General features: G+C 39.2%; 2 protein-coding genes across 2 annotated transcripts in view; one reads left to right on the top strand and one right to left on the bottom strand.

Annotated features, from left to right (window-relative positions):
- LOC129740016 (mitochondrial dicarboxylate carrier) overlaps positions 1–25,602 on the top strand; it is a 321,675-nt gene that overhangs the window by 199,418 nt on the left and 96,655 nt on the right. The gene's annotated exons all lie outside the window — the stretch shown is intronic.
- Positions 4,870–8,547, bottom strand: LOC129737927 (uncharacterized). The gene has a single exon (XM_055729096.1). It carries the CDS (start codon positions 8,545–8,547, stop codon positions 4,870–4,872), a length of 3,678 nt encoding a protein of 1,225 aa, XP_055585071.1.

Here is a 25,602-nt window from a genome sequence, read left to right as displayed (position 1 = left end):
TCATCTCGTCCCGCAGAGTTACTGTCTTGGCCGAACCACGATAAAATTCCCCGATGTCAGCAGCCTTCAAGACTCCGTGCAAGCGTTTCTTGTCGAACAATTCTTCCTTTTTTGAGTCAGCTTGGAAAACAACCAGGACCGGCGCAGCAATTCTTGTAGTATTATTCCCGTTTAGGCGTTTCGCGCTAATAATATCATTATTTTCCAATTTACAGCCTACTGTATTTGCGAGAGCAACGATAACTTCGCGTAAATTTTCGCTTTCTGTGGATGGTAGTCCTAGAAGTATGGCATTACGCGTAAGCCCTTTGCGATTAAGATGATCGATTTCAGATTCTAATCCCTCAACACGCTTTGTAAGGTCAACATTTTTCTCCTTGCAATTTTCGATTTCTAATTTTAGCTCATGATTTTCGGATCTTAGCAAGGCTAACTCCTGTCTAAAATCCTCGAAACCTTTACTAAGATAGTCGAATTTGGATGCTAAAAACTCCTGAGAGGCCTCAATGTGTTTATTGGTTTCCTGAATTTCGGCTATTTGCTGCTGTGACTTTTCTATAGCGGTGCGTACATTAGCAGACTCGCGACGCGCTTCGTGTACACTTTGTGCAATTCCGCGAATTTCTTCCACAAGAGCATCGAATCCCTCATTTTTTTGGTGCTGTTGGTTATGAAAGTTTAAACATTGCGACGAGCAGAAAAATGGTTTACTTCTTGCTCTAGCAATCGCATTCCCTCGAAGTTTTTTACACTTGAAGTGAACAGATTGATTGCAAGCAAAACATTCGATGACACGCTCTAAGTTATGCTCAACGTGATCACATATAGCACAGATAACTGCAGACTCGTCATCATCATTGGAACTCATGATGATTGTGTGCAATCAAACGGCTTCGGTGGGAGTCACTCAGTCTCACTTTCCAAAACAAAACGTCGCGGAGAGAACGTGAGTTACCAATGATAGTTGGGCAAATGGTTTGATGAAAACAATGGACGTAGTCGCGACGGTGTAGTTTCTTGTGTTGAAAATACGTGAGAATAAATACCTCGGATCCAGTAGTATTAGCGTCGTGTTTACCAAGATTCCAGATGTTTGGGTCACAGTTGCCGTTCCGAAGTACTCCGTTGTCAACTGCTCAATTTTAGAAGGTATGTTTGCTCTATAATTTCTGATTTTTTATTCGCTTTAAAAACAGGTCACATCCAACAAGTCCAGCGCTGCCATTTTTTTTTTCCATGGTGGTTATTATGGTGAACCTCGAGAACACGGACTGCATTCTCTCTTACGTATTTCCTCTATAATCTTTCGTATGATATGCCGAAAAATAGGTGAGATTAAGAAAAGAAGAGAGTGAGAAAATTATGAACTAAACGGAGAGGTTTCCGTGCGTGTTAGAGATACTGATTGAGTCAATTTTTGGAATGATGTTAAACGATAAAGACGGTCTCTTTTGAAGAGCTCTGAAACCGAACGGATACGACAGTAAGCACCCCCGGGTGCTCGTTATGCCCTTATCTCTCCTACTTAAATATTTCGGACACCTTGTGGGACGCCTTGGTTTGAATCTATCTGTTCAAATTATTCATTTTTTTTTATTTATAGAGGAATACTGGATGAACTTAGTAAGGAAGTCTAAATAAACACATACTTGGTCCAAACATTGTCCCTTTGGATTGAGGAGCCAAGATTCCTGAAAATTAAAAAAAAATGGGACTATCCTGATTCCCATCATTTGCTTAATAAAACTAAGATGTAAATTCATTTTGAATGTTATCTTTCAATGGCAAATGGAATGAGGATCCAATATGTGGGGTAAGCTACGAATTGATTTATTTTTGCTGAAATAAATATGAGACCTTATTTTTATAGGTGTTTTAAGTCGAATGAAGATTCCCCAGGTAACCATTAGGCGCTTTTTATTATTGTCGCATAATGATTAAATTGAGAACAAAAAAGTTTCAATATTAACAGCAACTTTGCGTGGAATTCTCTGCAACATTAGACTGAATCGATTTAAGGTCATTTTTGAATTTCTCATATTTTGTAGTCATTCATGGTTTTTTGCAGCATTTTGTAACGTTTACATGACTAAACTTAAACTTTTATGTTTGTATGGAAAATTTAATAATTTGTACTGCAAAATCGATATCATTCCTGATTACTCTGTGGAACCGAGCCTGCTGATGATTTTTGTGCCATTTTATAAGTAATCTTGTAACTTTGTATCTTATTAGGCAATAAAGTTATATGTTGTTTAAAGGAGCATGTCATTGAAACTATAAATTCAATTGACAACACTGCTGGATGCCTAGCGAGATATTGCTCGACTACTTTGCATGGAACCTTCGCGAGGCCACAGCAGTAATGTCAATTGAATTTATAGTTTTTCAATGTCAAAAGACATACCCCTGTTATACAGCTAATAACTTTTTGTTTACTAAGATACAAAGTTACGGTCTTCAACAAAGTTTTTCATCGAAAAATTTCCTTGAGAGAAATTATGAATTGGCACAAAAATCATCAGCAGGCTCGGTTTCACAGAGGAAACAAAATCAATAAAGATTTTTCAGCATTGAATATTTTTCTCATACAAACATAAAAGTTCAAATTTACTCATGTGAACGTTACTTATAAATTTGGCAAAAAATCATGGATGAGTTTTGAACCAAGCGAAGCTTTTTAGAGCCGAGAGTTTGAGAAATTCAAAAATGGCCCAAAATCGACTCAGTCTACTGCAACATTGATAGCAATCAAAATATCCCACAGAAAGTGTATCGTAGACATGTTTCATGTTTACCCAAATACAAGTGCAAAAGGCTTCTTTCGTGAAATTTAAAACGTTTACAAAGTTTCCTTCAAATTAAACATGGTAATGTTTTGCTTCTATTGCTTTCTGGATTTATTTTTTTCATAAACCATCCATTGTTTAAAATGTGGTTGGGGTCGGTTTTTAATCGTTCAATTTTAAACATTTTGTTTCTGAGCTCACTGTGTAGCTTCACTTTTAAATATGCATGGGTTGTTGGGTAGTAATAAATTCAATACTTTGTAGTTATGAGTGTAATAGTTGTTTGTTCTTTCGGCGGTTCAATTCCTCGCGTACACTCCTATATGAAAACAACACCTTTTAGTGTTTTCGTAAACTTCTGGGAATGATGACGTCTGCTAAAATTGTAATCCTTCTTGTACTCACGACGGTAAAAATTTCAGAATGTTATAGCTTGTTGCCACATTTGAGTTTTTTGAGTACCAAAACCCCGAAGAAAATGTGTATCATTTTGACATCGACTCGGGACCACCATTCTGACCACCCCGTTTTATACGAGTTCATTTCGGCAGGGTATCCGATGAACATTGTAACATCGGAAAGCTCCCAAATAACTGCAGAACCGTGTGATTACTTTTTACTAACTGTGGATGTTCACTCTTGGCGCAAGGCTCACAATATACTGGATGAATTCTATTTCACTACGGTCTGGGATCGATACGGATACTTTCTGTTTCTCATTACCGGAAGAAATTCTCCATCGCTTCAACTTGCATGGGCACGAGATATTGCTGTATATTACGGAATTGTTAATTGGGTGTGTTGAGGATTCAGGGGTAGCTTACCGCTTTTGATTTGAATCGGAGGGTTTACTTTCCGTTGCTCGCCAACGGTGTAGGAAAGTAGCAGCACAGAACGGATGGCAAACAATTTCCTCTGCGCTGGCCAGTTGGTTCGTTCGCATCTACTCCACAGCCGACGGGTCAGAAAGAAGGTTTTATTGCACCTTATCAGTTCGCATTCCACACACAACACAATTTCTCACCGATCAAGATTTCGGATGCAATTTAGAACGGAAACAGAGACACTTATTTGACCGAATAAAACATCACTTTATTACTTTAATTCGACCGACAAAAACGAACAAGTAGTACGGAGCTGATGTTGCCGCTACGAGATTTATTTTCAACTGACTTTATGTTGTGTTGTTGTTGTTGCTATCAGCTGGTTTGTGAGTTACCGTGCAAACAATTCATCCGGTAACTCACTGTTATGTTGTATATCAACTAGGGTTGTTCACTTTTTTTACAATTTGACAATTACAGAAATATTTAAAGAAATTTTACATTCAACAAAAAACTAAATTTAGGTTTGGTAACAAACATTCCGGCCACCTTGAAATGGCACGGACATTTCAACACTGCTTCGGTATTATTGGGGAGCCTTCATCGGTTTCCTTCATCTTCGGCTGCGTAGACCAACGGGACGCATCATGGCACCAGGGGGATCAGGAGGAGCGATTGGTACTGGGCGGTACGGACACCATCTGGAGCTTTGCCTTCTGGAACAAAGAGGAACCCAGTAGACCAACAAACATACAGTAAAACGATTGGAACCGCAATCACCTGGTGCTTATAGTTTTCATACAGGAGCTAACTTTGAGTGTAGCTCTACTCATAAAAGCTGCGACCACCGACTACTGCCTTCAATCAGCTGGTGCTAGGAGTATTCGATGGGAAAGGATGTCCACCACACGAAGCCGGAAACGATGAAGTGCGACCATCGGAGCGTTGATTTCTGCGGAGCAAGAAGGAACCCAGTAGCCCAACAAACAAAATAAGGGGGTATTGGAATTGCAATCACCTGATTTTCAAAATTGTCGTACAGGAGCTAACTTAGAGTGTAGCTCTACTCATTCAGGCTGCAATCGGCGACTACTGGTTCTAGGAGGTCCGCAATGTACAGGCGGAGACGACGAAAAGTGGTTCTGGGAAGCAAGAAGGAACCAAGTAGACCAACAAACAACGTTTAAAAATATTGGAACCGCAATCACCTGATCCATAAAATTCTGTGCAGGAGCTGTCTTAGAGTGCAGCTCTACTCATTGGTTGTTCCCAGGGATTGCAGCTTTTTGGTTCTCCAACGGGTTGCCCACGTTCATCAGCTGGATCATCTTCGGTCTGCTTCGGAAACACGTGTGGCATTCATGGAATGTGCGGCGCACTAGGTTGCGTCCACCAATGATCCAATATTTTTGACGGATCGTGGCGAGCATTAGTTGTGGGCCGGCGTGAAGTAAATTCCCATGACAAAACTTCGCCAACAGTTTTGAAAATGGGTGTTTCGCGAGCAGAACAATTTGATGTTTCGTAGCTTCCGGAACGGTTGCATTGGCCAGAACTTCTCTTATCCGAATGACTCCACCCGAATCCAGTTTTGTGCGGATGTACTTCAACTGCGATGAAGATGGAAGACGGCCGATCGATGCAAGGGTGGCTAACTCCTCAAGGAAACTCTGTTTCCGGGCAAGACGACACAGAGCCAACTCTGTCAGATCGGCGGTGGTTAGCGCTCGGAATGGATCCCTTTCAGACTTCCGTGCAGCAGCTTTCAACGAGCGGAGGTATCGCAGGCAGGGAGCGATGGAGCGCCTTAGTTTCTGGTCACTGGAGGACATTCGGAAGATACGATTCGTTGAACTCGTCTGGATGACTGACAACTCGAGAGCACGGTTGACCGTCTCGGATACGCTGACAGATAGAACTGCTCCACAAAGTTCCAAACGGGCAATACTGTTGTGGCTTTTCAGCGCTGCGACCTTCGACTTTGATGTCAGCAATATGACAAGAATGACTCCATAACATTCGGACCGAATGTAGCAGCAACTACCGTAAGCCTTCTCCGACGCGTTCAAGAAGAAATGCAATTGGTGAGTAGTGGCATTGACATCCTTCCAATCAGCTTGGTACGACGCTCGAAGCGCTTCAGGAACATTGGATGCCCATTTCTCGAGTGGAAGACCGATAGAAGCAGCTAGAGCGGATGCTTCTCGGCGGAGTTGAACGGCGGATTCGACATCTTCGGCACCAGTTAAACAGTCGTCAACGTAGAAGTCATTCTTCAAAACTGGAGCGGAAACAGGGAAACGACTGACTCCATCCTCAACGAGGCGTTGTAACGTGCGATTGGCCAAAAATGGTGCTGAAGCGAAACCGTACGTAACAGTCTGCAGCTCAAACGTTGCGAGAGGCTCTTCGGGACTTTGGCGCCAGAGAGTTCGTTGGTACGCACAGTCGTCTTGGTGCAGTTGTATTTGGCGGTACATCTTCTCAATGTCGGCTACGAGTGCGATTGGGTGGGTTCGGAAGCGCATAATGATCGACAGTAGATCGTCCTGGATAGTAGGTCCCACCAACTGCATATCGTTGGAGTAACCGGTTGATGTCTTGCACGAAGCGTCAAAAACAACACGGAGCTTGGTGCTTGTGCTTGACTCCTTGAAGACTGGATGATGTGGTAGATAGCAGTGGGGGACAGAGTCGTCTACTGGATCAGTCAACTTGATCATGTGGCCCAAACGTTCGTAGTCGGCCATGAAACAAACGTAGGCTTCTCGAGTGGCAGGATCTCGCTTAAGTCTCCTCCCTAGACTTCCGAAGCGGCGCTCGGCGATGGATCTTGATTCACCAACACGTACCAGGGGATCACTAGTGAGTGGCAATCTAACTACGAAACGACCGGACGAATCGCGAGTGGTGGTAGCACTGAACACTTCTTCACACTTTGTTTCTTCAGCTGACAGAGCTTGAGACGGCAACAGAGATTCGAGTTCCCAGAACCTTTCGGAGGATTGTTCTTGGTATCGATCGATGGTCGTAAGATGGCATAACCGGGGAGTTTCGGAGGAATTTATTGGAACCGATCCGGATACAGCCCATCCAAACACAGTCTCAACTAGAGTCGGCATTTCAATGCCGAGGGAAATCTTGCTGCCACTGTGAAGTTCGTGGTACACTTCTCCGCCCACAATGAGGTCAATGTCCGCAGGAATGAAGAAGTATGGATCAGCCAGGTTGACATCGGGTATTTTCCAAGCAGCAACATCAATGTCCACAGTCGGTAGGCAGACTGTTGGCCTTTTCAGGATCAAGAAATCTAGCTCCGTTGCATACTTGGATACAGTTGAACGAATCTTCGCTGTTAACTGGCGCTTGATCTGCTTGGATGACTCACCAATCCCTGAAACGGCAATGTCAACGGTAGAACGGCGGAGATCGAGGGTGTTGGCCAACTTCTTCGTCATAAAACTGCACATACTAGCGGAATCAAGTAGCGCTCGAGCCGGAATTTCCTTTCCCGTACTGTCAACCACCATAAGCATAACCGTTTCTAGCAAAACTGTACTGGTTGATGCCTGAACAGTCATACATACTTGTTGGCTCGAAGTTGATGGTTGCGGATCTGCATCTGTAGGGGCGGTACTGCGCTGCGGAGCTGGTAGGGGCGAATTCGACAATAACGACGTTGGTTCCGGCAGCGAATTGAAAAAGGTGGCCTTGATTGCATCGTGGAGGAGAGAGTGATGCCTTCCGTTGCAGAAACGACAAGTGTGTCGAGAGGAACATGTTCTTGCTAAATGTCCAAAATTGAAACAATTCCAACACAAACGATGCGATGTAACAACTTGACGACGGTTGTTGGGAGAGAAACTGGCGAATTTCCTGCAGCGAAACAGATGATGTCGTTCCGAACATACAATACACGGCGGTGGATCAGGTTTTGTATCCGACGCAACAGGATTGGCCACTAATCGGTACTGCTTCTTCGGTTGGGATCCCGTCATCCTCGTTGGCATCGTTTGCAGGTAGTGCTGCTCCTCTGAGACGATCGTCTTCAGCATCATCGCTCGAGAATACAGGAAATCGATCAGCTCTTGATAGGTGATGTCTCTAAGGTCGCTCGTTTTTTCCTCCCAGGCTCGAAGAGTCGTTGGATCCAGTTTGTAGCACAGTAGGTTCACTAGTGGAGTATCCCAGTAACCTACCGGCTCACCCAGTTTAGCCATGGCCTTCACATGGCGGTCAAAATCATCTGTCAACGTATGAAGATCCTTTGAAGACTCTTTCCTTAAAGGTTGAATGTCGTACATTGCCCTGAAGAGCTGTCGTTTCAAGTACCGCTGGTTATCATACCGCTTCATTAACGCTTCCCAAGTGATAAGATAATTGTCAGCCTCAACGTTTACGGACTCGAAAGGTTTCTTGGCTTCGCCTTCCAAACTCTGAAGCAGGTACTGAAGCTTTGCAACCGCTGGAACATCTGGATTCAAGTGTACCATGGACTTGAACGTGTCTCGGAACGACAACCATCGCGAAAAATCACCATCGAACCTCGGCAAATCTATTTTGGGCAGGCGTAGGTGAAACATAGCTGTGCTGGTTGCTGCGGTCGGCTCTGCTGATGTAGAACTGTTCAACCTTTCCGGGATGTTGTTCAACAGGAATGCTTTCACCTCACAAAACCTTTCTTCGATGGTTGATCTCTCAGCCAAACGCATTTCAAGCCGATCTGGTCCATCCCACTTCTCGATGACGGTTTGCGTTTTCTGGAACTGGTCGTAGATCCGATCAACTAGATCTTGTCGAACTTGAAGGCGCCCAGCATCACGATCTACGTTGAACTCTCTCGTAAACCTTTCAACATCCGATAGATTTGTCAGGATGGCCTTGCGACGAATGATAGCATCCTCCACTCTTTCGTCTGACTTGGTTTTCGGCATATTGAAAAACACTGACACTTGCTACCACCACTGTACGATAACGAAAACACAGCACAAAAAACGAAAACGAAATCCTTCCCGAACCGATGTACTGGTTTTTAACACGACGGCGGAAGTGTAAACCAATCGTACGATTAAATCCTTCCCGTCGCGGATTTACACTTCTACACGACGAAGAATGATACAAATCGTACGATATAATCCTTCCCGTCGCGGTGTATCAAACTTAAAACGAAACGAAACCGAGAATTGTGTGTTAAAATCGACGAAAAAATCCTTCCCGACGCGACACACAATTCTTTCGCGAAGACTGCCACCCACTCACACCCAATCGCATATAATTTCAATCAATATTGCCAATATTTGCCTCAGGTACAAAAGGACTGAATTCGCCAATAAAAATTCAAAGTCCGAATTTCAATCAACAAAAAACATCAAATCCAAGTTTTCCAATTTTTGCTGACCGGTGTAGAGCATAAACATAACAGCCGATCACAATTAACAGCTGCTGATGGATTTGTGTAAACGGCTTGGCTTGGTTCCTTTGTGCGCTTTTTCGGCTCGTCGAACAATGTACAGCAGTACAAAAGGCAAGCAAAATGGCCCAATTTGATGCAGCCAGCGCGTCGAGTAAATAAAATGGTGTACTCACCGCTACCTTCCGTGTGGGGAATTCCTCCGATCCGGCCGAAGGACCAATGTTGAGGATTCAGGGGTAGCTTACCGCTTTTGATTTGAATCGGAGGGTTTACTTTCCGTTGCTCGCCAACGGTGTAGGAAAGTAGCAGCACAGAACGGATGGCAAACAATTTCCTCTGCGCTGGCCAGTTGGTTCGTTCGCATCTACTCCACAGCCGACGGGTCAGAAAGAAGGTTTTATTGCACCTTATCAGTTCGCATTCCACACACAACACAATTTCTCACCGATCAAGATTTCGGATGCAATTTAGAACGGAAACAGAGACACTTATTTGACCGAATAAAACATCACTTTATTACTTTAATTCGACCGACAAAAACGAACAAGTAGTACGGAGCTGATGTTGCCGCTACGAGATTTATTTTCAACTGACTTTATGTTGTGTTGTTGTTGTTGCTATCAGCTGGTTTGTGAGTTACCGTGCAAACAATTCATCCGGTAACTCACTGTTATGTTGTATATCAACTAGGGTTGTTCACTTTTTTTACAATTTGACAATTACAGAAATATTTAAAGAAATTTTACATTCAACAAAAAACTAAATTTAGGTTTGGTAACAAACAGGGTGCTTATACTTTTCAATGAAGTCTCGAAGGAATACGTTTATTGTACTTCGGATATTTTTTTGGCAAAAGATAGCATTGTAAACAACGTTTCTACGATTGCAAGAGAATTCCAACGGGACCATTTCCAAGATGTTCGAGGTTATGGTATTAGAACGGCTGCTTTTGATTGGTTTTTGACAATGACCATCACCGAAAGTGGAAGTGTTGAGGGGTTTTTCCCAAAATTCATGGAAGTATCAGCCCGCCATTTGAACGCATCAATTCAGTGGATGAAAATCAACGAGGGAGATATTGCCAATGGTAATGCTCTAGCAGAAAAATACGGTCTCGATGTATTTCCTGTTTATGGATTTTACGGTGGAACTCTTGAAAGATATATAGACCATCTTTATTCATATCTATGTTTGATGGTGCCGGAAAGAAAACGTATTGCGATATTTGATCATCTGTTGGACTCCTTTTCGGAAGAGCTGTGGATATTTCTAATAATTTTGTTGCTTTTTGTGGCAGTGATCAACGCATTGTTTCATAAGCTTTTACCGAGAAATTTGTTTGTATTGACACTGTTTGGTACATCGATTCCTGATCATAGAATGAATATTTTTGAAAGATTTTCTTCTTTTAGTCTTATACTTCTATCATTTCTCTTAACCGAATCTTACCTGGCAAAGTTGACAAGTTTCATGTTCAGCAGTGTGTTTGAACCACGATTGAAAACAGTAAATGATTTTAGAACATCCAATGTTCCCATCTGTCTGCAACTTGATGATGGATTTCAATTCTCTATTCAAGAATTGTTTAAAGACTTCCCCAATAAAATAGTGATAATGGAACGAAAAGGCAAGTGGTATGAGATGCCCAATTGTGCCTGGGTTTTGGATTGGGACTCAGGTTTGTATTTCGAAAATGGGCCATCAAACATCGACTCTGGTGGATATCGCAGGTTTTATGTGTTGCCGCAAAGATTGCATCCGGGTTGGAACTTTAACTCCTGCTTTCGACGAAGTCTATTCTGCCAGCGACTTTTCCAAATCCGCCAGCACTTGCATGAGGCCGGCATTCTCAATCAATGGAAAAAAGTGTTCACCGAGATAGCGCCAATTGAACCAATGGCAATCGAGCAGCTTACCTTTGACGATTTGATCTCATTGTGGTACATACTTGGATGGGGATATGCAATGAGCTTTGTTGCAATACTATGTGAGTTGATACTGTTCAAAATCTGCAAATTCACTGTATATGTGCAGGGGTTATTTAAATGTTATTTTATTAAATTGATCAATTCACTGAAACTTGGTTATTCTGGAGCAATCAGAATAATCGGGTCTTTTTTAGAGTAGGTGTAAATTGATTTTTTGGAATGAAAATATTTTGTAAATTGAGAGAAATGAAACTTCTAGAAGCAAGTGTTTCAATTTATTGATACTAGTGCAATATCACACAACATGTGAATTCAAAGGGTAAATCATTTCTACACATAGAATTTATTTACAGGGTGGCCACTCATTGGGGGCAATCGGGAAATGCGAAAACAAGTCGGGATTATAAACCTATCCGGAAAATGCAGGAAAAAGTCGGGGATATCTCCAAGAAATCGGAAATTTCTGAATTTTGGCTAAGCTCTAGCGACACTCTAGAAAGTTTAAAATGATAAAGTTGTAAATGGTCACTTATAAATAGCTGATAGATATACACAAAAATGAAATTCTTTGCAGTCTATAATATGTGTTTATTCCTGTTTAACATCTTCTTTTTTGCGAAAGCATCGGAGTGTTTTTGTACAAGCTCTCGGTCTACAGCTATTTCGTTAGTTTTAAAGTCCACGGATATTTTGTCCCGCAAGTTCACAATCTTGGCCTTAACCCCGGCCATAAGATTCTCCTCCAACGTGTGAATCAATTGTTTTTTGTATGTAAACTCAGTTCCTCGACTGTCTTCACAACCCTAGTCGTTTAAGAAGGTATTGTCATAAGATCATAATCGCCCAGTAGATACTTCTCGATGAGGCGGAGCTCCGGAGTGACGAAATTGACCGTATTGTCCGCATACCACTTCAGCACGTCCTTGGAGTAGTGAAGCCAAATCCGGCCAGAAGATTGTTGGGACGTTGTGGGCCTTCAGGAGAGGAAGCAGCCGCTTCTGGAGGACTCTTTCATGTACACCTGTCCGTTCATCGTGTCCTGGGTCACGAATGGTGCACTCCGCTTCCCGCACCTGCAGATGGCTTGCCGAACCAGGAATTTATTCGCAAATTTGGACATCTTCTGAGTGCGGACATGCTCCGGAACGCTGAACTTATCCTTGGCCGTGAAAAACAGGTTGCCGGGGATCTGTTTGAAGTCGGCCTTCACAAATTTTTCGTCGTCCATGATGAAGCATTCAACTTTCGTTAGCATAAGAGTGTCCGTCCCGGGATTTCCCGGTCGGGAATTCCCGATTCCCGGGAATCATAGTTTCATTCCTGGGAATTCCCGACATGTCTGAAATTATTTCTCTGGAAAAGGCTGATAGCCTCCGGAACCATTCTTATTGTTCTTTTTGAAAATGTAGTCATTAAAAACTCATTGAGAAGGGGCCAATTCCTGTGACAATAGATATTTTGCAGCCGTTTGGTGCAATTTTTTTTATTCAAATAGCCTTAAATGTATGAAAAATCGCGCAGCAGGTAGGCAGATTATGTTTCCTCTTGTTTCTGTCTGGCTTCGAAAGCCAGATGAATTTCAAAACTTAAAAATGACCAAACCACCTTTTATTTTTATATAAATAACAACTAAGGAAAGTGTTCAGAAAAACAAAAAATCAAACAATTAAAAACATAATGGTTTAAACTAGCCAATAATTGCATGAATGAATTCCTCATTTGACCTGGTCAGATTATATTATAGTTTGTTTGACTGTTTTTACTTTATCATTGTTGGAAACTGTTTGATTTATTTGATAAAAACTAAGCTAAAACATTATGAAGAGTACATTTTGAACATATTATAGGCTTGTATAGAGAGAAGGTTCGATAAGCTATATTTCAATCGAAGTGCATATATTTTACAAGTTTTTGGTTATTTCCCGGGATCCCGGGAATTCCCGGGAAACAGGCCATCAGATTTCCCGAATCCCGGGAACGAGAAAATGGCCGGGAAATGGACACTCTAGTTAGCATGTTGAGGTACAACTACCTGGCACGGGTTTTGGCGGACTTGTTCTGCTTCTCGTCGCAATTACGGGCCTTATGTACCTTAAACGTTCGAAGCCCAGCCTTAGACTTTGCCTTTCGGACAAAAATTTCAGCTTAGTTGCAGCTTCTCAGCCACATCCCAAACGGAGGCGTTCGGGTTTCAGTTGAACGCCTCAACTACGCGATTGTGATTTTTGGTGTTGTACGTGTGGCATCCCGAATTTGGTAACATCTAACCTGCACCGGTTACTTCTAGTTCAGTGTGTAAAAGAAGAGCAGAAACGTGAGGTGCATTTTACGAAGTGAAATAAACACGGTTTATGGTTCTGTTGCGTTGTGCCAGATATTACATTGGCGATCCTGCCAGGAGAAGTAAGGCCTACAGAGCCGGTATGTATGTCTGGAAGCGTTGCAATATAATTGTTCCATCAAATCAAAACAATTCAGTGAGGCTTTGCATTTTCAAGGCACTGAAAAAAAATTAGTTGATAAATTTCACATGAATTTTGAAGTGCGATAAATGAGATGTTGAAAAAAAAAATAAAAAGAAAATTGGTTCTAAATAGTGTAGTAAGTTTGCATTGTACATACAGCAGTACTATATTTTGCTGTTTATTGTTAATTAATTTCTTTTCTAAAGAAAACTAAAAGATAAAGAAAATTAAAAATAATATCCGAACAGTTGTATAACTAAAATAAGTGGGTGATATGATCTGAAATGATTGAACATATTTTCAATATCGCTTTGAGAAAATGTTAATTAATTCCAAAAAAGCTAAATAAATTGCTTATTGTAAAAAAATTGCTTATAATAAAGTGTTTCTTGAGTAGAGTTCGGCTCATTACCAAGAAGTTTATTTCATACAGAAATGTAGACCAATCATTTGCAAAAATAATCAAACCTTGAGTAGAGTAAAGCTCCTTGCCAAGGTCATAATTATTGATTTTCTTTAGATATTAAAGGTTGAACATCTCCTTGCCAAGACATATGTTCGACAGCTTGAGTAGAGTTCGGCTCATTGCCAAGCATATTTGAAGAATGAACTGAAAGAATCAAACCTTGAGTAGAGTTAAGCTCCTTGCCTAGGTCACAATCATGGGTTTTTCGTAGATATCAAAAGTTGAACATCTTGAGTAGAGTTTTAGGCTCCTTGCCAAGAGATATGTTCGACAGCTTGAGTAGAGTACAGCTCCTTGCCAAGCATATTTTAAAAATGAGAAAAATCAATCCTTGAGTAGAGTTAAGCTCCTTGCCAAGGTCACAATTCTGGATATTTCGTAGATATTGAAAGTTCAACATCTTGAGTAGAGTCTAGCTCCTTACCAGGATATGTTCATCAGCTTGAGTAGAGTTTATCTCCTTGCCAAGCATATTTAAAAACCTATTTCAACAGTAAACAGAAAAACATCTGAGTAGAGTTCAGCTCATCGAAAAGAACTATTTCTGTCAAATCGAGTAAAGTTCAGCTCATAACCAAGTTCTTATGTATCGTGAGCTATTTAAAGTTAACATCTTGAGTACAGTACAGCTCCTTGCCAACTATGTTGAAGTCCCTGGGTTGAGTCAAGCTCATTGCCAAAGACATGTTCGAATGAATTTAACGATTTCAATAAGATGAAACAATCAAAATATCAGATTCAGACAAACAGATTTATCTCAGTCACTGTTTACACATTTTTAAGGCAAAATTTTTTCAGCGTGTTGATCAAACAAAAACAGAAAACAAATCAGCAGCAACACGAGAAAAGGGTCTATGTTCATTTATGACGTTTCGAGAAAAAACGCGTTTGAAAATTTTGCAATCTTTTTTAAATCGCTAATTAAAATTCACGAGGAATCTCCCAAGTCTTTATGGTCAAAACGGTGCGAAGCATAATTTTAAATATGTTTTTATCGATACGACGGTGTTATCATGAAAAAATAGCCCGCAATTGTTTATAGACCCTAGCTGGAGTATGAAATTCGTCTAAATGTTTTATACACCCTTCGCTTTGTACTGTATGTCTCATATGTGTGAGTGAGATGGAGATAACATTTCCCCTATTTTTTGACAAAGGCTTATGGTTCTCGCTATAGGAGTGAGTGAATAGCTTTCCGCATTCTTCCCCTTTTAATGTTTTGCATCTAGACCGTTTGCTTTGTTGTGGAGTAAAGGGTGTATAAAACAATCTGTGTGAGGATAATGTCATTTTATGGCTTTAAATTTTTTAGATCCTTTACTCAAACTGCATTATAAATCTTACGAAAACTGAAAAACTTAAAACGGTTTTTGTGTTAAGTAGAGCTCATATAAGGCTATTAGAATCCACTGAAAACCGGTTTTGTTTACTTTGTCTTTTATACCCTTTTCACATGTTGCTGCTGAAATGGAAAATATTTTCGGTGGTAGAACACCGCTCGCTAACTTCCAGCTACTCAGTTCAGAGTGACGGTTACTCAGTTGTCGCCAAAACCGCACCTACTCAGTTCTGACTAAACGGCTTTTACTCAGAACTGACTAACAGCCCTTTTCGCGACCACTGAGTCATGCTTACTCAGAATGCGCGAAAAATTCTGAAGCGGTTTCTGGCCGCTTTTTTCATGCTAGGACAGTTAAAATCTGTTTTATTATTCAGACAAATGATGGATTTGTTGATTTGATCAATAACAAAAGTCGAAATATATGCATAAACCTTTATTTAAAAAAATATATATGAATTTTTGGTTTTTGTTATCGCCCGTCGGGTTTCGTCTCCCGGGCCAACACTTCGGTGGATGTTTTCTTTTGAACTTCGGCTAAGTATCCTGAAATATGAAGAAAATTGAATTGTTATCTGAATCTGAAGAAAATTGAAATGAATATTTACCATGTAAATTTTCCTGTTTTTGTTGCATGAAAACAAACGACCGCCTCGCATAAACTGATAAACATTTACTCAGTTGTCGCCTTCAAGCACTCGAGTTCTCTGAGTGCCGACTTTCCTGTCGTCTGAGTAATCTTTCCGCTGATTTTCGACTTCATTAAGATCAGCCGTCGGCTGCTTCATACATGTGGCGACGTCTGAGTAAAAGGTAGCCGGGCTCTGAGTATTTCAAATTTAGCGAGCGTTTCATGAGAATTTCTCGATTTTTTATCTGTTGGTGTTAAAAAAATTCTGTTTTGTTGTTTCTTAAACCATATTCTCAATCCATGTGGTGCGTGGATTAGCGATAGGAGCTGAGATGCGTTTATTCTTCTACGCCACCGAGATGTTTCGTTTTTCTGGTTCGGGTCTGGGATCAAGCTAAGTGTTTTGTGATATTGCCGAGCAGATAGCAGCAGTCCTGGAAAAATCCACTTTCGATGTTGGGCCCCCAGATATGCGTATCAGTAAGATTGTCAATATCTTGCGTCAGCCTAAAGCCGACAGCTTGAACAGGGAATAAATTGTTTAAGGTGGACCATAGCCGCGTAGGGCCATCCTTAGGTTGGACAAATTGTAACTGTAATTTTACCTCTTATACCTCTCATCAGGTCGAATATACTGCATTGTTTTGAAAAATTTTGAATTCTTGAGTGTTAATCGCCGAAAATGTTTAACACTGCAGCCCTACGAATTTGGGTAATTATAATAATTGTTTTTTTTTTCTAAACTGTTTTCCAAGAGTTGAAGAGTTGTATACAAAGAACACGCGGGGAAAACGGGGTCGTTATTCAAATTCATTTTTTTGCCGATGGGAAGAGAACCGAGGTAGAATTCAGGCTTATAATACAGGCCTTAGAGGTAAAGCATATCATAAGTCAGAAGCTGTTTTCAGTTTGGAAAGACAATCTGTGATTGCTACAAGTTTACCACATGAATCAATAGTGAACAAAGAAATTGACATGTGGTTGATGAATTTATTAATAACTTTTACCGTATTTTTTTTCACCTGGAGGCAAACTAGAGGCAACCTAGGTTCGCTCTAACTGCTGTCATCGTGCTCATTTATTGCTCGAGATGCAACCTAGGTTCGCTCGAAAAACGGACGGAGTCGCCCTGAGAAGAAAGTCAGTTTTGCGAAAAGTTCACCAATACTCTCAACGTTGTTGTCAAAACATTAAACAGCTGTTTTTGGCTGAAAGCAAAACAGTTGAAATAATGAACGGGAAAATGATGATTGCCGCGATTTTGAACCCCTCAGCCAAGCAAATCGTACTATCTGCTGTCCAGTGCAATCCGGACACGAAAAAAGGCATTCCGGATGTGAAGAACCGAATGAAGAAATCTAGAAGGGAGAAAAAAATGACATCTGCATGTAAACATTGCGCTCGTTCTCACGCACACCTACGTATGGAATAACTCGAAACCCGAAAATCATTTTTTTATTCTGACGGTTCCAGAGCCAAATCCGGAATAAAAAAAAATACGCCATTTGAATAACATGAACGTACACGTGAGTTGGTTGTGTTGTTCTCCTATATCGTGTCAGACCGGATTCTGCTTTTCATTAAAGATTTACATAGATTTGCAAAGATCTATTAACTAGCTACTACTAACACTAATTTGAAAATAAGAGCACGGATGAAGTTAATTATCAAACCTTGTCGGTCAGTATGACATTCTTTTATGATCGTTCCGAATTAGAGCTGTTGAAGTAACAACCCATTAATTCTGCCTTGCGGGGAGGATGTGGCATCCCGAATTTGGTAACATCTAACCTGCACCGGTTACTTCTAGTTCAGTGTGTAAAAGAAGAGCAGAAACGTGAGGTGCATTTTACGAAGTGAAATAAACACGGTTTATGGTTTAGTTGCGTAGTGCCGGATATTACAGTACGGAATACTTTTTCCTACACTTACGGGCTTTCGAACCGTGGTCAATTGTTCCTCGAACCGCTTAATCACTCGCGACACCGTGGAATTCGCGATTCCCAACGTTTTAGCGATGGAAAGATGCGAGAGATCCTTGTTTTCGTGATGAATATGCAAGATTTTATCACGCACGAGCTGTTCTTTTGACTCCATTTCCGCCGGTTTTGATCACAAGACTTTAAAACTTGCAGGATGTAAACAATGCACTATGAAATAAATCCACCCATATTTTCATTAAATTCTAACTAACGGTTAAAATCATAGTGTGGCAATTTCATCGTGGACACACTTTATAATTTTTTATATGTTTTTTTTTTAGTTGGTAAAATCATTAAATTCTTTCTTGCCTTATGTTCAAAGCGTATCACCCTCAAAATGTATTGGTCATATACATATGCTGTCTTGTCAGCCATTCCATCAAACGGGCGTAGGCGCATTTAACCCTCTAGGAGCATTTCTAACATTTCCCCCAACCTAAACTTGAGGTGTGTTGTTTTGTTTGTATTAACAGATAACAGAACCCATCGGGATTGTGATAAGAAAAAGTTTAATAATGTTTGTTTTATGTTAAACGATAGATTCATTGTAAGGGCGGTAGATTATTATTCTGTCATTATTTGAAGGTAGGCTCAAGTCACGTTTAAGCTTTACATTTACATACACGTTACAAAAAAAAACCTTAAAATTGATTTCGATGCTCAAAGTAAAAAGAATTTCCATTATTTCCCTTTGGACAATAGTTGTTTTATGATTAAAAAAAATTAACGAGCGATAACACATATCGGAATGTGATAAGTTGCGAAAAAATAGCAACTGATAGCATGCCGGTATATGAATTAAACTCAAACCAAAATTTGCATTGCCGAAAGGAATAAACGTAAAGTTGATTATCAATATTAGTAAGAAATATCCGAATGAAAGAATTTTGGCAGCAAAATTGTCTTAAATGTAAAAAAAAACAATACATGTCCCAAGCGAATGTGATTAAATCCAAACAATCCTCAGGAATAGATCCAATTTTTAATTTCGAAGTTGTTTTGGCTCTGTTTTTTTATGAAATTTTAACCTGAGTCACTTCCGGTATGTCGTCGATGAATTCGGATTTCAGTGTCTTTCACGGCTCTTCTCTATCCAACCGGTTCTTGCTGAGCCAAATTGATGTTACTTCCGCTCAAACTTCCGTCGGTTTTCGGTGCATCGCTTTTTGATTACACGATCCGCTGCACTCAGATAAAAAAAAATTGCTACGAATATTTCTCTTAGAATCCACCCAATTTCAACAGTTTAGACTGCAAGCTCTATTGAAAGTTCCCTACCATCATTATGTAAATTCGGTTATGACATTGGGCGTAACTTCTTTGTATATGGATACTGATTACAGCGTACGGAGAGTCTGAGAAGTACTACGGGTAACAATCGAAAACTTTTCCGATTTCGCACGGAATTGTGCATCGAGACTCGTACCATGGGCTAAATGAATCGAAAGCCGCAGAAGTCAATTCACGGATGGCGAACTCCGTCGGTGGACAACGCAAAAAAACCCCGACCACCAAACGATTAGAAGCGTTATGAAACCTGTAGGTACTCATCGACAACACCACACACGCCATATCAGAGATGCACACCGGTCGACTCAACAACAACTAAAACAAAAAATACAACAATAACAACAGCTCCCACGTGGTATTTCTAACACCATGGAAATTGTGTTGCTTGTTCATTTCGAGGTCTTTTGATTCGTCAAACAATTCTCATGTGTCTGGCAGTCTGCACACATCCACAAATCCGCCACTTGTGCGATTCACTCGTTGTTACCTTCATTTACATTGTGTTGATTTTCCATCGGCCTGTCGGCGTTTTTCCTGCTAACAAAAGGCAAACTGCACTCGACAATAATGCATCGGCAGAACAACGACATCCCGTGAGCCATTCAGAGTCAACTGCTCTTTTCCGTTTGGGCGTCGTCATTTTGTATGCGCCTTTTTTTCGTTCTGATTTTAATTTGAAAAGCAGAAAAACTGCCAAGAAAGCATCATAGGAGCGCTCACGAACCTATCGAATTGATTTTTTTTTTTCTCTTTTGGGTTACAATTCATCCACACCGCCGGAAGTTTCGTCGCCATTGTATAATTGCTTGCAGACCTCGACTTGGGAGAAATTAAACTCCCTTTCAGAGAACATCACCTCCGGATCACGTACCAACTCTCGTCTCGACTGGAAGAAAGGTGTCGAGCAGTTCAAAGACGAAACCGGATTATCCAACGATTTTGTGTTTTCCCAATGTTTGGTCCGGGAAGAAAATAAAAGTCTCTCTACGTGGGACAAACAGACGCGTTTTAATGAAGCGTTTTGTACCATACGCACGTATCTACAAGTTATTTGGCTGAGAACGTAAGTAGGTAGGATTTGGCCGAGAGTACTTGCGCGTTTTCGTAACATTTTCAAACCAAATGACAGAAGCGACGAATAAAGTATCAAAACAACGGTAGCTGAAAACGAATTTCAACAATACAAAATCTAGTAACCCTAGAATTCTAATTGTTTATCAGTAGGGGAAAGTCGGGTAAGACGGACACAACGGGTAAAACACACACTTTCAATATTTCGAAAATTACAATATTTGGTAATAGTAAATAAAACAAACAAAAACTTTCATCATATGATGTAATTTTCTCTAGTCATGAAATAGTTGATAGCTTGCAACATTTTCAGAAATTTCAACCATTTTCAAATGTTGAATGTTTATTAGGCTTTTCATTAACCATCTAGAACTAAAAAAAACAACGAATTCCGGTCGAAGGGCTTGAGCAACAAACGTTTTAAAAAAAGTTGATTTGGTGGGTAAGATGGACAGGTCAAGGTCGGGTAAAACGGGCACATAAGCTTCTCCAGGTATTTACAGTTTTATATCGGTTCGAGTATATCTATGCCTTTAAAAGAAGCATTTGTCGATCGAAAAGCACTCAGCACCTATTAATTAAGGTATTCTGAAAATCACGCTTCTGGACGCGGACCAGTTGGTTCCATTTTGGAATAAATACGTTTTCTAATACTTCACTCACACAAATATGTTTATTGTTGATAAGTGTAATTTGCAAGCTTGTTTTAGATTGCTATAACAAAAAGTCTTGACGAAGGAAATTTACTAATGCAAATGGTTAATACGATAGCAAACAAACTGATCTACAAATCATCACGAAGACTGCGATGAAAATGTAATACCTGATTTTCTATTGCGATTCTAGCTTTATATCAAAATTTTGAAATCCCTGTTTTTTTTGTCTCATAAGGAACATCAATTCAAAATATTCAGATGAATTGAAGATTGATTTTTGATACACTAACGACTGATGAAAGAAATGTCAGAAAATTGGATATGTTCTTCACATTTAAGCGTAGTTGTATGAAAGTCTGCTTTCTAATTGGACAAAATAAAGTACGCAATCTTAATAACCTTAACAGATCAATTTTTTCTGCTTACATCTTCTCAACAGTAAAAAAGGATTCAATTCCCTGCAAAGTCCGTCGGAGGGTTTTAACATTTCGGTAGCAAATTTTGAATAGGGCGAATGTAAACAAACTGAGTTAACAGCTGAGTGAAAAAGAAAGTTCAAAGACCTACATTTTGACTATACAAAGTTATCTAAAGGATATTTGGCTCATGAGAAATAAAGGAAACAAAATTATACTTTTGCTGAGAGCTTATGCAGCTGTCAAACTTTGAACGCGTTTTTCTCGAAACAAATACCGATTTGTTTCTCCTTTCTAGGGCGCGATTGAATCAAATAAGATGATGAAAAAGCTAGTTTCCGTGAATAATCGGTAACTTCAAGCTCAAAACCAGCAGAGAGGGGTTTTTTTGAAGCAAAATTACTTGAATATACGTTTAAAATGAACCCGGAGCACGAATTATAAGCAAAGCGTTGAAACCCGTTGCGGTTCAGGACGATAGAGGAAGCAAGTCGAGTCTACTGCAGCTAGGGGCGATAAGGGCATAACGAGCGAATCGTGAAATCATCTACACTCAGAAAAATACTATTATGTATGCCATAACATTCTCTTATGAAGTCGCGCCATAAGAAAAATTAATGAAATTCATAAGATTGTCTTATCTTATGACGCGAATGAATTCTGAAGATGAACGCCTACTATAATGAGAGGTTGTTGCTTTTCATAAGAGATATGGAAACAGTAAATCACTTTCTAATTAGAATAACTCTAGATATTTCATGCTGAAAACATTCACTTTATTGTTTGCCAAATTTGTTTAAAATTTAATCATTCATGGTCACCATCGGCAGCGCATCAACGTTGCGTTTTTTGCCGACCAGCTTGCTGAAAAGTAAACAAATAATGTATTTTAGTTTACTAATATATTAAACGTTCACACCAAAAACACCAAATCGAACTTACCATTCCGGAGATAACAATTACATTTAACATTGAAGCAAAACTATATAACTATGAACTGGCGATTGCGTAGTACTGTGAGATGATGAAAAAACTGATGCAAGGAATGAATGTGTTCATTATTTTTTTTAAATGCCGTTTCTTCTATTTTTTATAAGAACATCGTATGACAATTGAAAGAATTTCATAAGACTCTTATGAAACATAATTGTACACTCTAAAAAAAGGTTCATAAGATGCATCTTATGAAAATTATAATAAGAATTTGCCTGAGTGTAGATCTACCACAGAGAACGATCTACAATGTACGCACTTCAACGTGATGTACACATTGTTCCTCAATTTTCACCATGCATCGATAAATTTTGGATTTTTCACTATAATCAATTTTAAAATGCGTTTTTACTTTTACTTATTGACTCGGGGTGTACAGAACGGAATTGATCGGGGCACGATGAGCATTTTCTGCCGTTGAATCTAGCAGCGAATTCAACTCGATGAAGTCAACTGCAGGGCTAGAAGTTGGTCACTTTTTAGTTACTTAGTCACTTTTTTCAGGCTGGTCACTCACAAGTTACTTTTTTTGAAATTTGGTCCCTAAAGTCACTATTTTCCATATAATTTCCTTACAACTGAGCTTATTTTTTTAAACTTTTTCTACTCATTATTAAAAACATTATATTGTTTCACGACAAGTGGTATGTATTCATTAGTTTATTATTAGGTTATTCTTTTAGTATTTATTTGACGGGTCTTTTTCTTTCCTTTCGAGTCCTGTGGGAATTCACACGACCTAAATTAAGAAAATGGCTGAGATTCAGTAAGGAAGGTTATTGTTTTGTTTTGCTTTGATATATCGCTAACATTTAAACATTATATGGATGACAATTGAAATTTAAACAAAAATAGTTTTTCGCCTAAAAAAATATGTAGTTTTTTTTGTTTATGTGTGAAATTTTACCAACGTTTTTGCATCCGTGTCAAGAAAAAATATTTCCTAAAGTGTCACCATTACTACATATTTAACCAAGATTTGAAGTGTTATGACTTTTAAAGCTTGAATTTGTTTTAAAAATAATTCTCAACTTTATTTTAAAAAAATCAATCAAAATTTGCACAGTGCACTGATTCACATGGCAGGAAAAATTCCATGCTTTCAATGCTCTTGGTATTATTAAATGGAAGGTAAACTCGTGAAAAGTGACACAATTGAATCGAAAATATCAGGTATTCCATTTCTAAGTTCCCTTATTTCTAAGCATTTTTGAATCATTTGAAAGATTGGTAGATATACATAAATATCAAACACTTTTTGAAGTTTCGATAACTTTCAGCAATTTTTGTACCTTTTGAGAGGTTTACTGATATGTTTTCTATAATATTCCAATAGGTGTTTCTTGGATGGATACAATTTTTCTGAGGTGTTTCTTGGATCTGTTAATTTTTTAAAGAAATTGTCGTGTTAAATCATTTATGAATTTTTTTTATAAATTCCTTCCTTTTTGAACATCATTTTTTTTTCTAGTAAATCTTTCTAATGATTGATATGTGAACCATGCAATCAAGTCTGCAGTGAATCTCTTTGGAAATGTACCATTTTTGTAAGTAAACTCTCTTTGAGTTGGTTTTAAATTTAAAAAATTATATTCTACCTTGAAGATTGTTCTCGTAAAATTTTAACCTTTTTTTGTGTTATTATCATCTTAAGTCAATTTTTCCGCTAAGCTTGTTTAAGTCATTGTCAATCTGCTGTCAACATTTTATCCTCTATCTTTTTTCAATCCTCTATCATTGTTTTGTCACTTTTTCATTTTCACTTGATCTGGTCACTAATTTTACCCTAATTTCACTTCAAAGTAACTATTTTGCCCTACTTTTTTACCGCATGGTCGCTTCTAGCCCTGCAACTGAATAATAGCCACAGCATGACTTGTTTTATCTGACAATTTGGCCTATTGGTTAGGTGTCGGAGAGGTAATCAGTGAACTCGAGCTTGATCCCTGCTCTGGTCGAGGTGTTTTTTTTTTCATTTACCATACATGATCGATTATTTTGATTATTGAATTATACGGATAGTAGCATCATCCGTCAATCAAAGCACCAATAACATGTATTCTACAAACAGACATACGTTTTTCTGTTATTGCTTTGTTTTTTGGATCTACGACTCACCGTTTAGTGCAAAATGCATCCATCATGAATGGTAAATGAAAAAAATCACCTTTTCCAGGAATCGAACTCGAGTCCATTGATTACCTATCCGACACCTAACCAATAGGCCAAATCGTCAGATGAAACAAGCCAAGCTGTAGCTCTATTATTCAGTTAACTTTATCGAGTTGAATTCGCTGTTAGATTCAACGGCAGAAAACGCTCATCGTGCCCCGATTAATTGTGCTTATACTGCCCCAGTGGGGGTTCTCATTACGTCCCTACTGTGACTGATTTTCAGCTTTTGGCAAAAAATTAAAATGCAATGTTAAACGTTTTTATATACTTTTTCAAGTTTTAACCCGTTAGAGCAAGTTCACTGGTGTTGGGAAAAAGTGGTATAAATTTTGACATTTTGAAAATTTTACCATGTGAAAATGTTTTCAAGATCTTGGGGCGTTGTATTCTTTTACAACACTGTTTCTATTTCAGCCGTATGTGATAGAAATATTGCTATTTTTGCATCACAGCATGCGAAACTACAATTCGTGTTGTTAAAAACCTTGGAGGCCACAGATCTTGAAAATGTTTTTGCATGGCAAAATTTTCAAAATGTGCAAAAAGCGACAAAATTTCTACCACTTTTTCCCAACACCAGTGAACTTGCTCTTAGGAAATAGATTTTTTAAGTGTCTGAACACGAAACAATGAAGTAAACCACAAATTATAGCTGTTTTGTATGGTTAAATTAGCGTCTTTCTTAGTGTGGCCTTTATGGCCTTATATCCCCTATAAATGTTATATCCTGGATGATTCGTAAAAATACTGAAAATAATTTGATCGGAAAATAAATGGAACGTGCGCGCAAAACGAAGTGAAGAAATGGGCTAAGCCATCGATTGAACGATATACGCTCAAAAGAAGGCTTAAATATCAGAGCAACCACTGACTTTTTTGTCCGTTCGACACATGTGTATCCAGTATTATTCGTGAGCTTCTTTTTTTTTGGCATGAAGTTTTCAAAATTTTGTATTTAATGTAATTCATAATTCGCAAAAATTGTATGCATTCATAAGGTTGGTTCAAATGTTAAAACTTCATTTAATTTATTTTTCTCATACTTCTTTCTTTACATCTCCCATCCATATTTAACGACTCTTAAATTCTCTGTTGTTCCGCTCTTTTTCATCAACCATATGAAATGAGCCGAATTCGAGGTCAAGGTTTTTTTTTTCATCCACT

This window comes from Uranotaenia lowii, chromosome 1 (genome assembly GCF_029784155.1).
Source record: "Uranotaenia lowii strain MFRU-FL chromosome 1, ASM2978415v1, whole genome shotgun sequence".
Taxonomy (NCBI): Eukaryota; Metazoa; Arthropoda; class Insecta; order Diptera; family Culicidae; genus Uranotaenia; species Uranotaenia lowii.
The sequence above is the reverse complement of the archived record's forward strand: the minus strand, read 5'-3'. Positions and strand labels throughout refer to the sequence as shown.

Excerpts from the sequence above, each read along its gene's own strand:
- LOC129737927 (XM_055729096.1), bottom strand. The coding sequence starts at position 8,547 with ATGCCGAAAACCAAGTCAGACGAAAGAGTGGAGGATGCTATCATTCGT.